Source organism: Myxine glutinosa, chromosome 3, assembly GCF_964187855.1.
Source record: "Myxine glutinosa chromosome 3, kmMyxGlut1.1, whole genome shotgun sequence".
Lineage (NCBI taxonomy): Eukaryota > Metazoa > Chordata > Myxini > Myxiniformes > Myxinidae > Myxine > Myxine glutinosa.
This window is the reverse complement of record NC_136263.1, coordinates 125196741-125220312: the sequence shown is the minus strand read 5'-3', so window position 1 is coordinate 125220312 and position 23572 is coordinate 125196741. Positions and strand designations below refer to the sequence as shown.

The 23572-nt window shown below is 39.8% G+C and overlaps 1 protein-coding gene across 2 annotated transcripts in view; it reads right to left on the bottom strand.

The window, feature by feature from the left end:
- The window catches only part of LOC137423221 (uncharacterized), a 74269-nt gene that overhangs the window by 48919 nt on the left and 1778 nt on the right, over positions 1–23572 (bottom strand). For both annotated transcript variants that reach the window (XM_068110137.2, XM_068110138.2), the window contains exons 3-4: positions 13495–13590; positions 7656–7741 (exon numbers count right to left, since the gene is read on the bottom strand). In XM_068110137.2, the coding sequence (XP_067966238.2) occupies positions 7656–7741; positions 13495–13590 (182 nt within the window). The remainder of the gene's footprint in view (positions 1–7655; positions 7742–13494; positions 13591–23572) is intronic.

Genomic DNA, 23572 nt, shown 5'->3' with positions numbered 1-23572 from the left:
CATTGGCCTAACCAAACACCGAAACCCCTGTCAGATTCCACCAAACCCCTCGGAGATGTAGCTTGAAATCGATTACCCCCTAAAAAGACATCTTTTTGGGTGTGGCTCAGCCCACAATGGGCGCAATACGCCCACTCTATTACGCCCCCTCAAGGCAGGACACAACGATATCATGATATCAACCTCCCACCAAAGTTTCAACAAGATCGGATGATATCATCGAGTAGTTATGCTGCGGACAGACAGACAGACAGACGCACACCCATGACGAATATAGTGGTCACTCTGTTTGATAACTCGTGAACCAATATCTCCAGTAGGAGGTCTGCAGAGATAACAAGCAAGTCTTACCTACACTTTCATGTCGTTGAGTCGACGGGTTTAATAAAAAAGCAGCAAGTTGTCCTTCACAGACATATTGCACGTGTATCTGTGAGTGTCATGGAGGATGTAAAATGAAATAAAACGCATGAAAAATGATTTATGTTTTTTATAACATAGTTGTTGGCATGGCTGCGGTTGTTGTTGTTTGTGAGATCTTTTCGTGTACTTCTAAAAGGCTCCTCCTTTGGTAGAACAATAAATGTTCCTGTTCGAACCACTGCGTGATGGAACCATTAGCGATGCATATTCTTCAAAGTCTGAAAGAAGCTTTTCAAACAGGTAAGTTTGTGATTAAACAAACAAATCTTTGCTCCAAGTAAATCATTTATTAGTTTTCCAACCAAGTATACAAATTATCACCTTTTGAACGGTACCATTTTTATTATTCTATGGGAGAAGAAACCCATTAGAATAAACTGTGATGGCGAAACTCGGCTACTTTTATATATGCATTGACAACAATATAAAAAAATTCCCACACTATGAAAAAAGAGAGAACTAGAATGGCACTCTTTGACGTTGCGATGTCGACCGATATATATGCCTCCACCCATATTACATCATTGTACATACATGCACCAAGTTTGATTTAAATCCTTTCAGATGTTCTCAAGGATCACATTTTTACCTGACTCGACCCTGACGTCTAACCTTTTACCTGACGTCTAACCTTTGACCTCTTGATGCCGAAATATAATCAGTTCATCTTTGCATCATAATATATATTATACTTATACCAGGTTTGGTCAAAATCTCATCACTGGTTGTGTGGTTCACAAGTTAACTCGGTAACAGAAATTTAATCTCTTGACCTTCAATCTCTTGACCCCATAATCTAATCAGTTCATCGTTGCATCATTATTCACACTTGCACCAAGTTTGACTTGGTTCCCTTCAGCCGTTCTTATGTTATCGCTGTAACGAAAACCGAATACAGACCTTGACCTTTGACCTCTTGACCCCAAAATCAAATCAGCTCATCTTTGCATAAAATACATATACTTCTACCAACATTGGTCAAAATCCCAACACTGGTTCACAAGTTATAACGGTAATAGGATTTTTACCGAACATGACCTCTGACCTTTGACCTTGTGACCACAAAATCTAATCATTTAATCTTTACATCATTACACATACCTGTATCAAGTTTGACTTAAATCTCTTCAGCCATTCTCAAGTTATCGCAATAACGAAAACCTATCATGGACAGACGGATGGACAGAGGCACGCACGGACAGACAACCTGAAAATATTATGCCTCCGGCGACTTAGTCTGCAGAGGAATAAAAAAGAAGAAGCCTTATATTCTTGAGCTCGTTGAAAGCTAAAAAAATGGGAGGTTATATATTAACAGGAAATAAATATATATATTTTTTCAGGAGTAGACCTGATGGTATGATAGACCTGAGCCTCGTCCTGGAGGTGGGGTTGCTATCTTTATAAAAAATTATCTTCCTCACTCGCCCTCCACTGCCCTCTCTCCACCTCACCCCCAGGAATACCTTTGGCTACGGCTTCCCTTTCGCTCCCACCTTTTGTTCATATGTGTGTTGTACCGTCCACCAAACAGCGATGACTCCATCTACATCTCACTGTCTGATAATATGGACCAACTTCTATCTACCCATCCCAACTCTCTCTTCCTCATATGTGGTGATTTCAATTGTCACCATGCCAGTTGGCTGGGTGTGGGTACCTCTCTCATCAGCCATGGCTCTTCAGCAAAGGACTTCTGCGACTCACTGGGACTGACACAATCTGTCAATTTCCCGACCCGGATCTCAGTCAACGGAGCATCTTCTCTTCTGGATTTGGTTATGACAAACTTCCCTGAAAATGTCTGCTGCTCTTCTTCTGCTCCAATCGGCTCATCTGATCATGTGCTTGTCAAAGTGGACATCTCTCTGACCATTCTCAGAGAGCCTCCTCAGCGTCGACGAGTCTGGCATTTCACTCAGGCCAACTGGCACGGTCTTCAAGCAGCCATCAATCATCTGGACTGGTCTCCCATCCCTACCGCCTCTGACATCAACTCATCCTGGGAATTCTTTCAAAGTAAATTGCTCTCTCTCATGCACAGATTTATCCCATCTCGTCTTCAGTTGTCATACCCTTCCTCCCGTCCATGGTACACGGAATCTTGTGGTGAGGCTGTTGCCCTGAAACAACTTGCTTTCGTCTCCTGGAAAGCAAATCCAACAGAAGGAAATCTCATTTCCTTTCACAAAGCCCGAAACAAGTGTGTGTCCACCCTCAGGAGAGCCAGGAAACAATATCTCTCCGTTCTCAAGACCGAACTCTCTTATCTGTCTCCCTCTTCCAAATCCTGGTGGCGTCTGGTCAAATCTGTTTCTGGTGTTTGTTCCCCCTCCATCCCCTCCCTCACCTCAAACGGCTTAACGGCTGACTCCGCACGTGAAAAAGCTGAATGCCTCAACTCTGTGTTTGCCTCTAAATCTTGTGTCCCAAACCCATCCCTCTCTGTACCCACCGTACCCAGTCGTACCCAGCTGCTCCTGGACTCTGTGTCCTTTCCTCCTGACAAGGTGGAAAAGTTTCTGTCAACCCTCGACTATGATTCTGCAACTGGTCCTGACGGCATCAGCCCACGGGTTCTAAAATCATGTTCTTCTGCTCTTTCACTCCCTCTTTCTGTTCTCTTCACCCTCTCTTTTGCTTAAGGTCATCTGCCATCTGCTTGGAAATCAGCCAACATCACCGCTTTGCACAAAAAGGTGCAAAAACAGATCCCAGCAACTACAGACCAATCAGCCTTCTCCCAATTATCAGCAAAGTCATGGAATCCATCATTGCTTCAGATATGAAATCTTTCCTCTTCTCCAATGGCTTGATCTCTGATCATCAATTTGGTTTCAGACCTGGTCACTCTACTCAAGACATGCTGCTTCTGCTTTCTCAACAATGGATGGAGGTCCTCAACGCCAAACAGGAAATTAGAGCTGTTTCCCTTGACATTTCACGTTCCTTCGATACGGTCTGGCACCCTGCTCTGCTCACCAAACTCTCCTCCTTTGGTATCCATGGAAATCTCCACGCATGGCTGGCGGACTTCCTCTCTGGTCGTAGTGAACGTGTGGCCCTGAATGGGTTTCTCTCATCTCCTCTTCCTGTTCAGGATGGAGTTCCCCAAGGTAGTATTCTGGGCCCTGTGCTTTTTCTGGTCTTCATCAATGATCTCTCTGACTCTCTTGAAAATCCTCTCTATCTCTTTGCTGACGACTCTACTCTCTGTCGCTCCATTCCTCATCCCTCAGATCGGCAGTCTGCAGCCTCCTCACTCTCTGCAGACCTGGACAAAATCACAGACTGGGCAAACAAATGGAACATGTCTTTCAATCCTGATAAATCTCACACTCTTACGATGTCTCTCCGAAAAGACCGACTGGAAAACCCTCCCATCCACTTTCTGAATAATCCTCTCCAAGAAGTTCTGTCACTCAAGCTTTTGGGTCTCACTATTTGCCATGATCTTTCCTGGGAAAACCACATTTCAAATCTGGCCTCCAAAGCCAGTCGCCGACTGGGCATCCTCCGTCGTGCGAAGTCCTTCCTTGGCACACCTGAGCTCCTCACCACATACAAGGCTTTCATCCGCAGCTCTATGGAATACTGCTCTCCCCTCTGGTCTGGTGCTCCTGCCTCACACCTAGCCCGTCTTCACGCTGTTGAAACCAAAGCGTTCAGAATCATTGGAATCTCCCGCGATGAAGCTAACTCCAAGGGCCTTTCACTCACTCACCGCAGGCAGGTTGGTGGTCTTTCCGTCTTCTACCGACTCCTCTCTGGCCTTGCCCCCCCAGCCCTCTCTGGGCTCTGTCCCCCAAATATTCCTACATGTCGCACAAGATCTGCCTGCAACCCTCTTATGGTTAAACTGCCAAAATCAAGACTTTCTGCTCACCTTCACTCCTTCATTCCTCTTTTCTCCCGCCTCTGGAACAAACTCCCTCACTCTCTTCAATCCCACTGCACCCTCCAGGTCTTTAAAACAGCTGTTCACCACCATCTCTTATCCTCCCCCATCCAAAACCTTGATCTTTTCTACCCCCGCTAATTTCGGTCCCCTTGTGTTTTATACCTCTCCCCCCCACCCTCCCCCTCCCACACCTCCTGCCCCCAAGCCCTCTCCCTCCCACACTTCTCCCTGCTCTCAAATGTTGTGGTTGTGTGCTTCCCCTTCTCTCCCCATCTTGTCTTCCGCTCCCTCTTTTTGTGTGTTTTGTTTGTTTGGTTGATTTGTTTGTGAAATAAATGTTAGCTCTTTCACGAGCCTCGATTCAGTATACAAAAAAAAAAAAAAAAAAAAAAAAGGAGTGAATGAGGCACTGGTCTGTTACCTATACACTGCCCAGTTTCAATTGTTTTGTTGATTGGAAAAAATATATATATATTTCCCGGATGTTTGGATTCAGTTGAAGCAACTTTTACTTTTTTTTTCTCCTCGAGGAGTGCTTTCATGTTTCAGGGTGGGACAGACAGACAGCATTAGCCAATTACATATAGATTATTGTAGAAAGGAAAACGAAATAAACTTTGCACTATTGAGTAACTAATTAATCCCTTTCATTTTCTACGTAGGACATTGTTGTAATGTAATGTGACCAATACTGTGGCCAGCTGTACCTGTCGACGCAGCTTAGATCAAGGCAATGTACCCACATTGGTCAAAATATGCGATCGATTAAGATACGCTTGATTCTAACTCTTCCACAAGTGTTGATCATCTTAAAAATAAAAATAATAATTGCAAACTTATCCGAGTTCCGAGCCGATCTGGGACCCAGTAAATTTATGCAAAAATTACTGAGCTGGACCTGATCCAAGTTTTTGCTGTTTAGCCCCAGCACAAAGCTGCTAACACCTCACTGCGACACCTCAAAGCTCATTAATGCACATCTATGGAAATGTTTTCCGGAGGAAATTGGAAAAAAAAAAACCCGACATCCTCATGTTAAGTACTGCCTCATCAGGGTGGGATTATGTTGAAGAGGAGCTGAGTGCAGACATGCCAGTAGGCATCGATGTAAAAAGATCAAATAATTAAATAATTTGACTAAAGCACATAAGCAAAATATCTATATATATAAAACCTAAAAATGGGAATTTTTTAATAAAAAGGAACAAAAGAAATCACCAAAACATATTTGCATGGAATCAACATGTAAAAACAATGTCAGTGTGAGGGAGGGGTGGGGGGCAGGGGGCGTCAAGGATGTTTACAAGGGTCAAAGCTATTTATAACCATCTAATATGGCCTTGTGTGACATGTCGTGTGTCTGCAGTCTGTTTAGACAATCAAAGGATTAAGAAAGAGGTGCAAATGAACCGTTCAAGTGATTATTGCTATTTTTATTTTTTTTCTGGTCGCGAACATCGTTTAAATTTAAATAAAGTCCTGTATTTTTGTTTTCATAAAGCACATGTATTCCATGTCAACAAGGGTATTCACATGTATTCCAACGACGTATGAATGCTAACGAAGCGCTTAGTCAACGTGCAGTGTGCGTTTACAGTGACTCAGTTCGACTAGCAGGAGGGCACTTTAAACCTGCCATTGCTAGCACAAAATCTGTAATTCAAATAGGTAGTCTTTTTAACATAATTTTCAAATAGTCTTTTTAACATAATTTTCAAATAGTCTTTTTAACATAATTTTCAAATAGTCTTTTTAACATAATTTTCAAATCGTCTTTTTAACATAATTTTCAAATCGTCTTTTTAACATAATTTTCAAATAGTCTTTTTAACATAATTTTCAAATCGTCTTTTTAACATAATTTTCAGCATTTAAATGAAGAAAGGCAATTTCAAAGTGGTTAACCATAATTGTTGTGTTCCTGAATGCAAATTGGACTCAGAAATATAGAAACGAGAAATATTGGTGGATGTGACATGTCGAGTTTGTACCATTTCCTGTTAATACCAGGGAGCAGCGCACACGCAAGCAGATATACGCATGCACTCCTTCTTTCAGCAATACTACTGTAGATGCCAACATCTCGTACAATTTATCCTGCGACACCAGAATCGAAAAAAATACATTCATAACAGCCCGCAAAGATCTGCGCACCTCCGCCCACCCCCATCCCGCTCCCAACTGCAACAAGATTAATATTAAATATCACCATTATAAAGTTGGTTTTAAACTTACCCTGTGTATTCAGAAGCCCCAGATATCGGTATTCTGGCCATCGGTATTCAGATTTCAGATTGGTATTCAGATCGGTATTCGGAAGAATTTTAGAAGGTACATTCTGTGTCCTCTCATTGGTATTCAGAAGGTACATTCAGAAGAAGCGTGGCCATCGGTATTCAGAAGCACCTAAACCAAATACGGTGTCTCCCTCCAACGCATTTGTTGCACAGAGGACACACCCCAACTTTATCGAAGGTACTTTTCCAAGTATTTTCGGCTTCTTTTAGAAGCTTTGTGAGCCATTTTGGCTAACGATCCTTACCGTGCACGCACGATAGCAGTTCGCATTCCCTGAAGACCCGCTATTCCGAGGAGATTCTGCGCACGGGTAAACAACCATTCTGGGGAGGTTTACATCATTTTGGAAGTCCCACAGAGTGATCTTTCTCGAGATTATAAAGCAAGAAAGAGGGAGAGGCTCCTCCAAAGTGAGAAAGAAGCACAGCTGGTTGACTGTCCTATCAAAGAACGCGTCCTTATGGACAGGTTAATTCACCTCAAGTAGGTGTATATTAGTACGGCTTATAATATCCCCACTCACTGGGAGCTGCTTATGTCACACCTATTTACATAGAGTGAACTTTATATCAAATAAATAAAAAGCCAAAAAGCCAAAATGCATTAATCAAAAGATTTCTGGCATGTCTGAGTATGGCGTAGGTGTGACGGGTTCCTCTTCCAGTTCAACGGCCTCTGTATATGATAGTCATAGTAGGAGCTGAAAGTACCAACTCTAACAATGAATGCAAGTGGAAGGCAAGATGAAATTATCAAGCACCAAGCTTGACCGCAACACTTCGGTGCCACTCGAAGAGGAAGGAATGTCAATCGTGGTCACACAAACGAGGAAGGAAAATACACAGAATCTCGCTGTACAACTTAAACCAGGTGAGACTAGGATGTGACAGCAACAGCATATTTATACGAATGAGTAATTGATGTGGTGAGGCAGCATTTGGAAGGGCTGAAAGGAAAACGTGATTGAAGCCGAGCACACTATATAAATGAAAACAAAATAAAGTGATACACACACTCCGAGCAGTAATCTCACCTGGCATTTCCTCACTCGGAAAGGCTTACAGGTACCCGCAGTGCAAAGACATCTTGCTTGGCGACTTGAGATTAGCTTGCAATCAACTGCCAAAAACAAGCAAAGATGACATTGAACCAGGAAGCTTATACAGTATGTGATGAAATAGTCGAGCACAATCTTCTATATATATATAAAACACAGTTTGTGTGTGTGTGTGTGTGTGTGTGTGTGTGTGTGTGTGTGTGTGTGTGTGTGTGTGTGTGTGTGTGTGTGTGTGTGTGTGTGTAATGTTACCGGTAGACTCCTAAACGGAGAGGCTCACCTACTTGATATTTGGCACAGACATGGCCATTGAGCCTGGTAAGAACATGGCCGACCTAAAAATTTATTTCATAATATTTTTTAACCATATTTTTACCTCAGCGCATTTCAGCGAGGAATATTATGCACGGAATCTGACCGGTCGCAGAGCAGCACGCTGATTCGCTCAGAACGATCACGTGATGTTGCTTGCCGCCATTAACTCAGTTACGCGTTCGCACGTATTTCAGAGCGAAAAGCAATTGCCTTTTTTCACATTTCAGCGACGAACATTGCCATTCACACCACATAGGTTTTTTTCCCTTTCATCTTTAGATCCATATTTTTTGCCATAACGTAGCGCATTATGGCTCTCTCGAGCTCGAGTTAGCCAATCACCTGGGGGCATGAGGCCACGTTGGCCACACCCACGACAGGACGCAGAGTTGCAATCAATCGCTCAGAGCGATCACGTGATGTTCCTTGCCGCGCGATTGCGTTTTTTCACATTTCAGCGAGGAACATTGCCATTCACACCACATAGGTTTTTTTTTCTTTCATCTTTAGATCCATATTTTTTTTCAGCGAGGAATATTATACACGGAATCTGAATCGGTGGCAGAGCAGCACGCTGATTCGACGATTCGCGCGCCCTCCCCCCTCCCGTCACCCTCCCCCCCTCCCCCTCCCTCCTCTCCCATCCCTCCCCCCTCTCCCATCCCTCCCCCTCCCCCCTCTCCTCCTCCCCTCCCCCCTCTCCTCCTCCCCTCCCCCTCTCCTCCCCTCCCCCTCCCCCCTCCCTCCCCTCCCCTCCTCCCCCTCCCCTCCCCCCTCTCCTCCCTTCCCCCCTCCCCCCTCTCCTCCCTTCCCCCCTCCCCCTCCCCCCTCTTCTCCCCTCCCCTCTTCTCTCCTCCCCCCCCCCTCTTCTCCCCTCCCCCCCCTCTTCTCCCCTCCCCTCCCCTTCCCCCTCCCCTTCTCCCTCCCCTTCCCCCTCCCCTCCCCTCCCCCACCCGGCAATGCCGGGTACTTCTGCTAGTATGATAATAAACCCCACCACTTCCCTCTTCCCTCCCCCCACCCAAAAAGTTAATAATAACTTGCAAATGGTCATTACAAGTTCAGAGTGATAACTACATGATTAAAATAAATATGGCTCAGGAGGATTGTGGGAGTGAAGCGGGAGGATTGGAGGCAAAACTTCTCATGGAGACTGATAATGATGACCTTGATTATTACCAGGAAGTATTATTGGAACCCTTGTATGGATCGACCTGGGACAGAAATGCAGCCAGCATTCCAAGGCTACTCTGCAAGCGTTTTTTTTTAGCACCATTGCCAATGTATTAAACTTTTCTAGAAATTATATCACTTTAAACCAGGTGTTGGCTTAACGGTTAAGGTGTCTAGCTTAAGATCCTAGGGTCTCGAGTATCAAGCCCCTGTCGTGCCGCTGAATTAACACCAGGTGGGCCGACTCACCCTGTCATCCGTCCGAGGGCAGCAAAATGAGTATCAGCTTAATGGTAACAGGGGCACTGCATCAGCGGCACAGCCGCACCCGCAGAATGATACAGCCAATCAGCCACAGGCTGCATACACATAAATAAAATAAAGCGCACTTTTAAATTTAAATTTGATTTGCTGTACCGTAACCTTTACAGAGCGGTGGTGCTATCAAAGCAATTTTTTGGCAGGGGTTATGCTGGGTGGTTTGCCATTGCCTCCCCAGCGTTGTTTGGCGGTGCTCTATCATTTGAAATGCTGAGCATCAAGCAAGGAAGCACCGAGTACCATTTTTAAAAAGTCTTTGTTATGACTCGGCCAGGTTTGAAGCACAACTCCCAGACTCAGAGCGGACACTCGAGCACCATCACGCCACCAAGTCCGCTCTTTGAATCTATTGGGGTCAAATTTTCATTCGGCCTACGCCGACACATCAATGAACATCTTTCATTAATTTGCACATACTGACAAAGACTTCGTTGGGATACTTTAATTTCACTACAGAATGTAAGAGCATTGACTTATTATGAAAAGAGGACACATCCTTTACAATGAGTTTCCATGGTGACGGACGATACCGCACACCTATAGGCCGTAGTACAAAGCAAGCGACACGGGTTCAGAACATTCACAACGGACACTGCAGTACAAGTGCCAGCGTCATTTGATAAAGGAATAGTTCTGGTCTTCAATCATTGCAGAAACTTTTGGAGATATACACACCTGCTGTTCGATTCCCAAAACTACATTTTAAGCGTGAAGACCTGATTTTCATTTTTTTTCATTTTCATTTTCAATTGTTTGTTTTGTTTTGTTTGTTTCAATTGTTTGGGTCGTTTTCATTTTCAAGGCCATGCGCCACAATCAGTCATGACTTCAGTAAGTGCTGCTCTCCGTTCAGCAATACCTTGGTATTTGGTTACGAGAACAGAAGAAGATACTTCTGCGTACGGTCGATCGGCTTCCTTCGTCTGTCTCTGAGATATTGGGTTCGTAAGTACAATATAACAGAATTGTTTCACGGTTGAAGAATATCTATAACCATGCAGGGACGTTATTCACCCTTCAAGTCACACGTGATTATTACTTGCAGAATCGATGACTTTTCAATTATATTGGTCGGTTCCGTTTGTGGTTCTGTCTGTTTGTCTGTCTGTTTGTCTGTTTGTCACCGGCCTACAGGTCACAATTCTAAACCGATCGCCACGAAACTTCACCAAGTTGTATAAGTCGTCCCAATCGAGAAGCCTCTTGATTTTGAGGTCAAAGGTCATCTGGAGGTCAAATTTCTAAAATCGCCATTTTAAATCCGATTGACTTGAAAATTGAATAGCATTTCTATATCAAGTCACTAAATTGGGGGATGAACTAATTTTGAGGTCAAAAGGTGAAAGGTCAACTTAAGGTCAAATTTTAAAAATCATCAATTTTCATCGAAAGAGCCGTCAATTCTCAACCGATTGACTTGAAAATTGAACAGCATTTGCATATCGAGTCAATAATTTGGGAAACATACTATTTTTGAGGTCAAATGGTCAAAGGTCAACTCAACGTCAAATTTTTAAAAATCATCAATTTTCATCTAAAGAGCCGTCAATTCTCAACCGATTGACTTGAAAATTGAACAGCATTTGCATATCGAGTCACTAAATTGGGAAACATACTATTTTTAGGTCAAAAGGTCAAAGGTCAACTCAAGGTCAAACTTCCAAAATCATCACTTTTTATCTGAAAAAAACCGTCAATTTTCATCCGATTGACTTGAAAATTGAACAGCATTTGCACATCGAGTCACTAAATAGGGAAACCAACTATTTTTGAGGTCAAAAGGTCAAAGGTCAACTCAAGTTCAACTTTCCAAAATCTTTTTTTCATCTGAAAAATCGTCACTTTTCTTCCTATTGACCCGGGCTTTGATAAAGATTGTCAATTTTAATCTTGATGAAATGGACAATTTGCTGTATCAATGGAATTTTTTTCCTTGGGGAGGTGGGGGCGTATTTTGCAAGTATCGTGCTCCACATGACGTCTTCTTGTTGTTGTTGGTGTTGTTATTGTTGGTGTTGTTGTGTATAAGAAGATTAAAAAATGGAGGGAATCACAAGACTTGGAGCTATATAGACAAATAACAATAAGTTTGTTTTTCCCGACCAAGTAAACATTCATTGTCTCGATTGATGCAAATCAAATGCAAAACACCTCTGGATTTTATTTACACCTTTTTATTTTGTGAAAAGAAACGCTAAGCATGTAGGTCGTGGTAGATCAGCTGACAATTGCTGGAGCTCCAACAGCAGCTGGCTTCTCATGACCACTCAGGTTAAAGTTACTGAAATAGTAAACACATGGCCTCCTGTGCACCCTCAGATAAATCACCGCGGCCTTCAGCCAAGCAGGAAACCAAGCACAACAGTGCCAGTGTACCACGCGGCCAATCACGCAACCAAAAAAAACAAAAAAACCCAACACTTTCATCTCCGCAAAATTGGAAAGCTTCATCAAGATCCGAATATGTTGTGTAATAGAGCACAAAAAGGAACATTTTCTGTAAGAAACGTGATGATCTGCCATTCCTAGAACATCAAAGCTCCAAAATAGACGGGGCCTGTGCTTGGCAGTGTTCCCCAGAAGCAGCAAAGAGGACAAAAATCGCATGAACAAAGCCATAGTCTAAATACCACAGAGAAACGCTATTACTCTTTACAGTGCACTACAACAACCAATTCAACAACAATTTTATTACTTGCAAAATCGAAGATTTTTCAAGTATATTGGTCGGTTGCGTTTGTGGTTCTGTCTGTTTGTTTGTTTGTCTGTTTGTTTGTCACCGGCCTACAGGTAACAATTCTAAACCGATCGTCACGAAACTTCACCAATTTGTATAGGTCGTCCCAATTGAGAAGCCTATTGTTTTTGGGGCCAAAAGGTCAAAAGGTCAACACAGGCCAAAAGGTCAACATAGGCCAAATTTCTAAAATCCTCAATTTTCATCGAATTGACTTGAAAATTGAACAGCATTTGCACATTGAGTCACTAAATAGGGAAACGAGCTATTTTTGAGGGCAAAAGGTCAAAGGTCAACTCAAGGTCAACCTTCCAAAATCATCATTTTTCATCTGAAAAATCGTCACTTTTCTTCCTGTTGACCCGAGCTTTGATCAAGATTGGCAATTTTAATCTTGATGAAATGGACAATTTGCTGTATCAATGGAATTTTTTTCCCTTGGGGGTGGGAGCGAATTTTGCAAGTATCGTGCTCAGCATGACGTCTTCTTGTTTACTCCTTGAAGGGTTGGCCGAGGAAAGATGTTGGCCCAAGTACTTCGCAGAGGCCCGATGTTCGACCAAAGGCGATACGAACAGGAATTTGCAATTTGGCTACCACTTGCCAACTCTCCGAAAAAGACACTGTGGAATATTTAATGTCCGCAACTAAATGCTAGCAGACAGGATATCCAGCTTAACATCGATGTCTTAGGATAGGCAGCTTTAACATCTATGCTAGCAGACAGGATGCCACGTTTTGTGACAACATGCTTCCTGCGAAGCATCATTTCGGCAGTTTATAGTCAGGTATCAAACCCAGGCCAGAAAGCTCATAGTGAGCTACGTACCTCAAAACCATCCTGTTCAACTTTGCCTTGATATAACAAACTAGTTAAACAAAAGCATCATTTCAAGTTCAACGCATATAAACCACCTTTAGAACCACCTTTAGATGCCATTTTCCCCGCAGAGCAGGGGTTGGCCTTTTTTGGGCACCGTGGTCCCCTTTTTGACGCAATGTTTTATGACTGGATGCCCTTCCTGACACCAACCCTGTTAGTCACCTCTTGCGACACACAGGGAATTACCAATGAACTGGTACTCAATTTGCCAACCTCGGAAGGAAGACAGGCTGAGTCAACCCCCTGGTGTTAATTCAGCGATCGACCGGGATTCAAACCCAGGATCTCTGGGATCCCATGCCGGCACCCTAACCGCTAAGCCAACACCAGGCTGAAGTTCAACGCATATAATCAACAATATTCACAATAATACAGAAAGAGAGTACCTGCACTGCTGCAGCACCCTTGCCTCCTCCGGATATTGGTCGCTACCCTCCTGGATGTCTCGCACGAGTGTCGATGATCACCTGCTTGGCTTTGACCTTCCAACGAACCAGCAACAATATATTTGCAGCACCATAAAGGAATGCAGAAAACATTCTGGTTATTCAACAACCCATGAGAGACATCGACGATGTTAACAACAATATAACAAGCATAGCAACAATTAACGAAGCATAGCAACAATTAACCAAGCATAGCAACAATTTAACAAGCACAGCAACAATTAAACAAGCATAGCAACAATTAAACAAGCATAGCAACAATTAAACAAGCATAGCAACAATTTAACAAGCATAGCAACAATTAACCAAGCACAGCAACAATTTAACAAGCACAGCAACAATTAAACAAGCATAGCAACAATTAAACAAGTACAGCACCAATTAAACAAGCATAGCAACAATTTAACAAGCATAGCAACATTTTAACAAGCATAGAAACAATTTAACAAGCATAGCAACAATTTAACAAGCATAGCAACAATTAAACAAGCATAGCAACAATTTAACAAGCATAGCAACATTTTAACAAGCATAGAAACAATTTAACAAGCATAGCAACAATTTAACAAGCATAGCAACAATTAAACAAGCATAGCAACAATTAAACAAGCACAGCAACAATTAACGAAGCAAAGCAACAATTTAACAAGCATAGCAACATTTTAACAAGCATAGAAACAATTTAACAAGCATAGCAACAATTTAACAAGCATAGCAACAATTAAACAAGCATAGCAACAATTAAACAAGCACAGCAACAATTAACGAAGCATAGCAACAATTTAACAAGCATAGCAACAATTTAACAAGCATAGAAACAATTTAAGAAGCATAGCAACAATTTAACAAGCATAGCAACAATTAAACAAGCATAGCAACAATTAAACAAGCATAGCAACAATTTAACAAGCATAGCAACAATTTAACAAGCATAGCAACAATTTAACAAGCATAGCAACAATTTAACAAGCATAGCAACAATTTAACAAGCATAGAAACAATTTAACAAACAGAGCAACAATTTAACAAGCATAGCAACAATTTAACAAGCATAGCAACAATTTAACAAGCATAGCAACAATTTAACAAGCATAGAAACAATTTAACAAACAGAGCAACAATTTAACAAGCATAGCAACAATTTAACAAGCATAGCAACAATTTAACAAACAGAGCAACAATTTAACAAGCATAGCAACAATTAAACAAGCATAGCAACAATTTAACAAGCGTAGCAACAATTTAACAAGCATAGAAACAATTTAACAAACAGAGCAACAATTTAACAAGCATAGCAACAATTAAACAAGCATAGCAACAATTTAACAAGCATAGCAACAATTTAACAAGCATAGAAACAATTTAACAAGCAGAGCAACACTTTAACAAGCATAGCAACAATTTAACAAGCATAGCAACAATTAAACAAGCATAGCAACAATTAAACAAGCACAGCAACAATTAACGAAGCATAGCAACAATTTAACAAGCATAGCAACAATTTAACAAGCATAGAAACAATTTAAGAAGCATAGCAACAATTTAACAAGCATAGCAACAATTAAACAAGCATAGCAACAATTTAACAAGCATAGCAACAATTTAACAAGCATAGCAACAATTTAACAAGCATAGCAACAATTTAACAAGCATAGCAACAATTTAACAAGCATAGAAACAATTTAACAAACAGAGCAACAATTTAACAAGCATAGCAACAATTTAACAAGCATAGCAACAATTTAACAAGCATAGCAACAATTTAACAAGCATAGAAACAATTTAACAAACAGAGCAACAATTTAACAAGCATAGCAACAATTTAACAAGCATAGCAACAATTTAACAAACAGAGCAACAATTTAACAAGCATAGCAACAATTAAACAAGCATAGCAACAATTTAACAAGCGTAGCAACAATTTAACAAGCATAGAAACAATTTAACAAACAGAGCAACAATTTAACAAGCATAGCAACAATTAAACAAGCATAGCAACAATTTAACAAGCATAGCAACAATTTAACAAGCATAGAAACAATTTAAGAAGCATAGCAACAATTTAACAAGCATAGCAACAATTAAACAAGCATAGCAACAATTAAACAAGCATAGCAACAATTTAACAAGCATAGCAACAATTTAACAAGCATAGCAACAATTTAACAAGCATAGCAACAATTTAACAAGCATAGCAACAATTTAACAAGCATAGAAACAATTTAACAAACAGAGCAACAATTTAACAAGCATAGCAACAATTTAACAAGCATAGCAACAATTTAACAAACAGAGCAACAATTTAACAAGCATAGCAACAATTAAACAAGCATAGCAACAATTTAACAAGCATAGCAACAATTTAACAAGCATAGCAACAATTTAACAAGCATAGCAACAATTTAACAAGCATAGAAACAATTTAACAAACAGAGCAACAATTTAACAAGCATAGCAACAATTTAACAAGCATAGCAACAATTTAACAAGCATAGCAACAATTTAACAAGCATAGAAACAATTTAACGAACAGAGCAACAATTTAACAAGCATAGCAACAATTTAACAAGCATAGCAACAATTTAACAAACAGAGCAACAATTTAACAAGCATAGCAACAATTAAACAAGCATAGCAACAATTTAACAAGCGTAGCAACAATTTAACAAGCATAGAAACAATTTAACAAACAGAGCAACAATTTAACAAGCATAGCAACAATTTAACAAGCATAGCAACAATTTAACAAGCATAGCAACAATTTAACAAGCATAGAAACAATTTAACAAGCAGAGCAACACTTTAACAAGCATAGCAACAATTAAACAAGCACAGCAACAATTAAACAAGCATAGCAACAATTTAACAAGCATAGAAATAATTTAACAAGCATAGCAACAATTTAACAAGCATAGCAACATTTTAACAAGCATAGAAACAATTTAACAAGCATAGCAACAATTTAACAAGCATAGCAACAATTTAACAAGCATAGCAACAATTTAACAAGCATAGCAACAATTAAACAAGCATAGCAACAATTAAACAAGCACAGCAACAATTAAACAAGCATAGCAACAATTAAACAAGCACAGCAACAATTAAACAAGCATAGCAACAATTAAACAAGCACAGCAACAATTAAACAAGCATAGCAACAATTAAACAAGCATAGCAACAATTAAACAAGCACAGCAACAATTTAACAAGCATAGCAACAATTAAACAAGCATAGCAACAATTAAACAAGCACAGCAACAATTAAACAAGCATAGCAACAATTGAACAAGCATAGCAACAATTTAACAAGCATAGCAACAATTTAACAAGCATAGCAACAATTTAACAAGCATAGCAACATTTTAACAAGCATAGCAACAATTTAACAAGCATAGAAACAATTTAACAAGCATAGCAACAATTAAACAAGCATAGCAACAATTAACGAAGCATAGCAACAATTAACCAAGCATAGCAATAATTTAACAAGCATAGCAACAATTTAACAAGCACAGCAACAATTTAACAAGCACAGCAACAATTAAACAAGCATAGCAACAATTTAACAAGCACAGAAACAATTTAACAAACAGAGCAACAATTTAACAAGCACAGCAACAATTAAATGAAAAATCGGTCAGAGACCGAGGACTTGCCGGAATGTACTCTTTTATCGGCCATTTAAGACAAATATGGCGTCCGAACCACGTGACCTATGATGTCATTATTAACATATTTTATTCCCCATGGAGAGTTCTTTACAATGAGCCATGTCTCAATTTTTTCTATTCAGCACTTTCAGAGATATGGAGGTGCACAATTTTTCGGTTTTTCCAATATGGCGGCCGAACCACGTGACATATGACGTCATCATTAACATATTTTATTCCCCATTGAGAGTTCTTTGCAATGAGCCATGTCTCAATTTTTTCCATTCTGCACTTTTGGAGATATAGTGGTGCAAAGTTTTCCCATTTTTCCAAGATGGCGGCCGAACCACGTGACCGATGCCGTCATCATTAACATATTTTATTCCCCATGGAGAGTTCTTTACAATGAGCCATGTCTCAATTTTTTCTGTTCAGCACTTTTGGAGATTTTGTGGTGCAAAGTTTTGCCGTTTTTCCAAGATGGCGGCCGACCACGTGACTGATGACGTCATCATTAACATATTTTATTCCCCATGGAGAGTTCTTTACAATGAGCCATGTCTCAATTATTTCTGTTCAGCACTTTTGGAGATATAGTGGTGCAAAGTTTTGCCGTTTTTCCAAGATGGCGGCCGACCACGTGACATATGACGTCATCATTAACATATTTTATTCCCCATGGAGAGTTCTTTCCAATGAGCCATGTCTCAATTTTTTCTGTTCAGCACTTTTGGAGATATAGTGGCGCAACGATTTGCCGTTTTTCCAAGATGGCGACCGAACCACGTGACTGATGACGTCATCATTTACATATTTTATTCCCCATGGAGAGTTCTTTACAATGAGCCATGTCTCAATTTTTTCTGTTCAGTACTTTCGGAGATATAGAGGTGCAAATTTATTCGGTTTTTCCAAGATGGCGGCCGAACCACGTCACCGATGACGTCATCATTGGGGCACAGTATATTAGAGGGCAAGACCATTATGTGTGCAAAGTTTGGCGATTCTCCGTGCAACGGTGTAGACGCAGTGCTGCAAACAGACAAACAGACAAACAGACAAACAGACAAACAGATGAAAAATCGGTCAGAGACCGAGGACTTGCCGGAATGTACTTTTTTATCGGCCATTTAGGCCAAATATGGCGGCCGAACCATGTGACCGATGACGTCATCATTAACATATATTATTCCCCATGGAGAGTTCTTTACAATGAGTCATGTCTCAATTTTTTCTATTCAGCACTTTCGGAGATATGGAGGTGCTAGATTTTTCCAAGATGGCGGCTAACCCACGTGACCGATGACGTCATTATTAACATATTTTATTCCCCATGGAGAGTTCATTACAATGAGCCATGTCTCAATTTTTTCTATTCAGCACTTTCGGAGATATGGAGGTGCTAGGTTTTTCCAAGATGGCGGCTAAACCACGTGACCGATGACGTCATTATTAACATATTGTATTCCCCATGGAGAGTTCTTTACAATGAGTCATGTCTCAATTTTTTCTATTCAGCACTTTCAGAGATATGGAGGTGTTAGGTTTTTCGGTTTTTCCAAGATGGCGGCCGAACCACGTGACATATGACGTCATCATTAACAAATTTTATTCCCCATGGAGAGTTCTTTACAATGAGCCATGTCTCAATTTTTTCTGTTCAGCACTTTTGGAGATATAGTGGTGCAAATTTTTTGCCGTTTTTCCAAGATGGCGGCCGACCACGTGACATATGACATCATCATTTACATATTTTATTCCCCATGGAGAGTTCTTTACAATGAGCCATGTCTCAATTTTTTCTGTTCAGCACTTTCGGAGATATAGAGGTGCAAAGTTTTTCCAAGATGGCGGCCGAACCACGTGACTGATGACGTCATCATTAACATATTTGATTCCCCATGGAGAGTTCTTTACAATGAGCCATGTCTCAATTTTTTCGGTTCAGTACTTTTGGAGATATGGAGGTGCAAATTTTTTCGGTTTTTCCAAGATGGCGGCCGAACCACGCGACTGATGACGTCATCATTAACATGTTTTATTCCCCATGGAGAGTTCTTCACAATGAGCCATGTCTCAATTTTTTCTGTTCAACACTTTGAGATATCGAGGTGCAAATTTTTTCGGTTTTTCCAAGATGGCGGCCGAACCACGTGACCGATGACGTCATCATTTGGGCACAGTATATTAGAGGGCAAGACCAATATGTGTGCCAAGTTTGGCGATTCTACGTGCAACGGTGTAGACGCAGTGCTGCAAACAGACAAACAGACAAACAGACAAACAGACAAACAGACAAACAAACGAACAGATCAACATACTTGCCGGAAAATTTTTTCCGGCAAGTAATGAAAAATCGGTCAGAGACCGAGGACTTGCCGGAATGTACTCTTTTATCGGCCATTTAAGACAAATATGGCGTCCGAACCACGTGATAGATGACGTCATCATTAACATATATTATTCCCCATGGAGAGTTCTTCACAAAGAGCCATGTCTCAACTTTTTCTATTCAGCACTTTTGGAGATATGGAGGTGCTACGTTTTTCGGTTTTTCCAAGATGGCAGCCGAACCACGTGACCTATGATGTCATCATTAACATATTTTATTCCCCATGGAGAGTTCTTTACAATGAGCCATGTCTCAATTTTTTCTATTCAGCACTTTCAGAGATATGGAGGTGCACAATTTTTCGGTTTTTCCAAGATGGCGGCCGAACCACGTGACATATGACGTCATCATTAACATATTTTATTCCCCATTGAGAGTTCTTTACAATGAGCCATGTCTCAATTTTTTCCATTCTGCACTTTTGGAGATATAGTGGTGCAAAGTTTTCCCATTTTTCCAAGATGGCGGCCGAACCACGTGACCGATGGCGTCATCATTAACATATTTTATTCCCCATGGAGAGTTCTTTACAATGAGCCATGTCTCAATTTTTTCTGTTCAGCACTTTTGGAGATTTTGTGGTGCAAAGTTTTGCCGTTTTTCCAAGATGGCGGCCGACCACGTGACTGATGACGTCATCATTAACATATTTTATTCCCCATGGAGAGTTCTTTACAATGAGCCATGTCTCAATTATTCTGTTCAGCACTTTTGGAGATATAGTGGTGCAAAGTTTTGCCGTTTTTCCAAGATGGCGGCCGACCACGTGACATATGACGTCATCATTAACATATTTTATTCCCCATGGAGAGTTCTTTCCAATGAGCCATGTCTCAATTTTTTCTGTTCAGCACTTTTGGAGATATAGTGGCGCAACGATTTGCCGTTTTTCCAAGATGGCGACCGAACCACGTGACTGATGACGTCATCATTTACATATTTTATTCCCCATGGAGAGTTCTTTACAATGAGCCATGTCTCAATTTTTTCTGTTCAGCACTTTTGGAGATATAGTGGTGCAAATTTTTGCCGTTTTTCCAAGATGGCGGCCGACCACGTGACATATGACGTCATCATTAACATATTTTATTCCCCATGGAGAGTTCTTTACAATGAGCCATGTCTCAATTTTTTCTGTTCAGTACTTTCGGAGATATAGAGGTGCAAATTTATTCGGTTTTTCCAAGATGGCGGCCGAACCACGTCACTGATGACGTCATCATTGAGGCACAGTATATTAGAGGGCAAGACCATTATGTGTGCAAAGTTTGGCGATTCTCCGTGCAACGGTGTAGACGCAGTGCTGCAAACAGACAAACAGACAGACAAACAGACAGACAAACAGACAGACAGACAAACAAACGAACAGATCAACATACTTGCCGGAAAATTTTTCCGGCAAGTAACAAGCATAGCAACAATTAAACAAGCATAGCAACAATTTAACAAGCATAGCAACAATTTAACAAGCATAGAAACAATTTAACAAACAGAGCAACATTGCAACAATTTAACAAGCATAGCAACAATTTAACAAGCATAGCAACAATTAAACAAGCACAGCAACAATTAAACAAGCATAGCAACAATTAAACAAGCACAGCAACAATTAAACAAGCATAGCAACAATTAAACAAGCATAGCAACAATTAAACAAGCACAGCAACAATTTAACAAGCATAGCAACAATTAAACAAGCATAGCAACAATTAAACAAGCACAGCAACAATTTAACAAGCATAGAAACAATTTAACAAGCATAGCAACAATTTAACAAGCATAGCAACATTTTAACAAGCATAGCAACAATTTAACAAGCACAGCAACAATTTAACAAGCATAGCAACAATTAAACAAGCATAGCAACAATTAAACAAGCACAGCAACAATTTAACAAGCATAGCAACAATTTAACAAGCATAGCAACAATTAAACAAGCATAGCAACAATTAAACAAGCATAGCAACAATTAAACAAGCACAGCAACAATTTAACAAGCATAGCAACAATTAAACAAGCATAGCAACAATTAAACAAGCACAGCAACAATTTAACAAGCATAGAAACAATTTAACAAGCATAGCAACAATTTAACAAGCATAGCAACAATTTAACAAGCACAGCAACAATTTAACAAGCATAGCAACAATTAAACAAGCATAGCAACAATTAAACAAGCACAGCAACAATTAAACAAGCATAGCAACAATTTAACAAGCATAGAAATAATTTAACAAGCATAGCAACAATTTAACAAGCATAGCAACATTTTAACAAGCATAGAAACAATTTAACAAGCATAGCAACAATTTAACAAGCATAGCAACAATTAAACAAGCATAGCAACAATTAAACAAGCATAGCAACAATTAAACAAGCACAGCAACAATTAAACAAGCATAGCAACAATTAAACAAGCACAGCAACAATTAAACAAGCATAGCAACAATTAAACAAGCATAGCAACAATTAAACAAGCACAGCAACAATTTAACAAGCATAGCAACAATTAAACAAGCATAGCAACAATTAAACAAGCACAGCAACAATTAAACAAGCATAGCAACAATTGAACAAGCATAGCAACAATTTAACAAGCATAGCAACAATTTAACAAGCATAGCAACAATTTAACAAGCATAGCAACATTTTAACAAGCATAGCAACAATTTAACAAGCATAGCAACAATTTAACAAGCATAGAAACAATTTAACAAGCATAGCAACAATTAAACAAGCATAGCAACAATTAACGAAGCATAGCAACAATTAACCAAGCATAGCAATAATTTAACAAGCACAGCAACAATTTAACAAGCACAGCAACAATTTAACAAGCACAGCAACAATTAAACAAGCATAGCAACAATTTAACAAGCACAGAAACAATTTAACAAACAGAGCAACAATTTAACAAGCACAGCAACAATTAAACAAGCATAGCAACAATTAAACAAGCATAGCAACAATTTAACAAGCATAGCAACAATTTAACAAGCATAGAAACAATTTAACAAACAGAGCAACATTGCAACAATTTAACAAGCATAGCAACAATTTAACAAGCATAGCAACAATTAAACAAGCACAGCAACAATTAAACAAGCATAGCAACAATTAAACAAGCACAGCAACAATTAAACAAGCATAGCAACAATTAAACAAGCATAGCAACAATTAAACAAGCACAGCAACAATTAAACAAGCATAGCAACAATTAAACAAGCATAGCAACAATTAAACAAGCACAGCAACAATTTAACAAGCATAGAAACAATTTAACAAGCATAGCAACAATTGAACAAGCATAGAAACAATTTAACAAGCATAGCAACAATTTAACAAGCATAGCAACATTTTAACAAGCATAGCAACAATTTAACAAGCATAGCAACAATTTAACAAGCATAGCAACAATTTAACAAGCATAGAAACAATTTAACAAGCATAGCAACAATTAAACAAGCATAGCAACAATTAACGAAGCATAGCAACAATTAACCAAGCATAGCAACAATTTAACAAGCATAGCAACAATTTAACAAGCACAGCAACAATTTAACAAGCACAGCAACAATTAAACAAGCATAGCAACAATTTAACAAGCACAGAAACAATTTAACAAGCACAGCAACAATTAAACAAGCATAGCAACAATTAAACAAGCATAGCAACAATTTAACAAGCATAGCAACAATTTAACAAGCATAGAAACAATTTAACAAGCATAGCAACAATTAAACAAGCATAGAAACAATTTAACAAACAGAGCAACATTGCAACAATTTAACAAGCATAGCAACAATTAAACAAGCATAGCAACAATTTAACAAGCATAGCAACAATTTAACAAGCATAAAAACAATTTAACAAGCATAGCAACAATTTAACAAGCATAGCAACATTTTAACAAGCATAGCAACAATTTAACAAGTATAGCAACAATTTAACAAGCATAGCAACAATTTAACAAGCA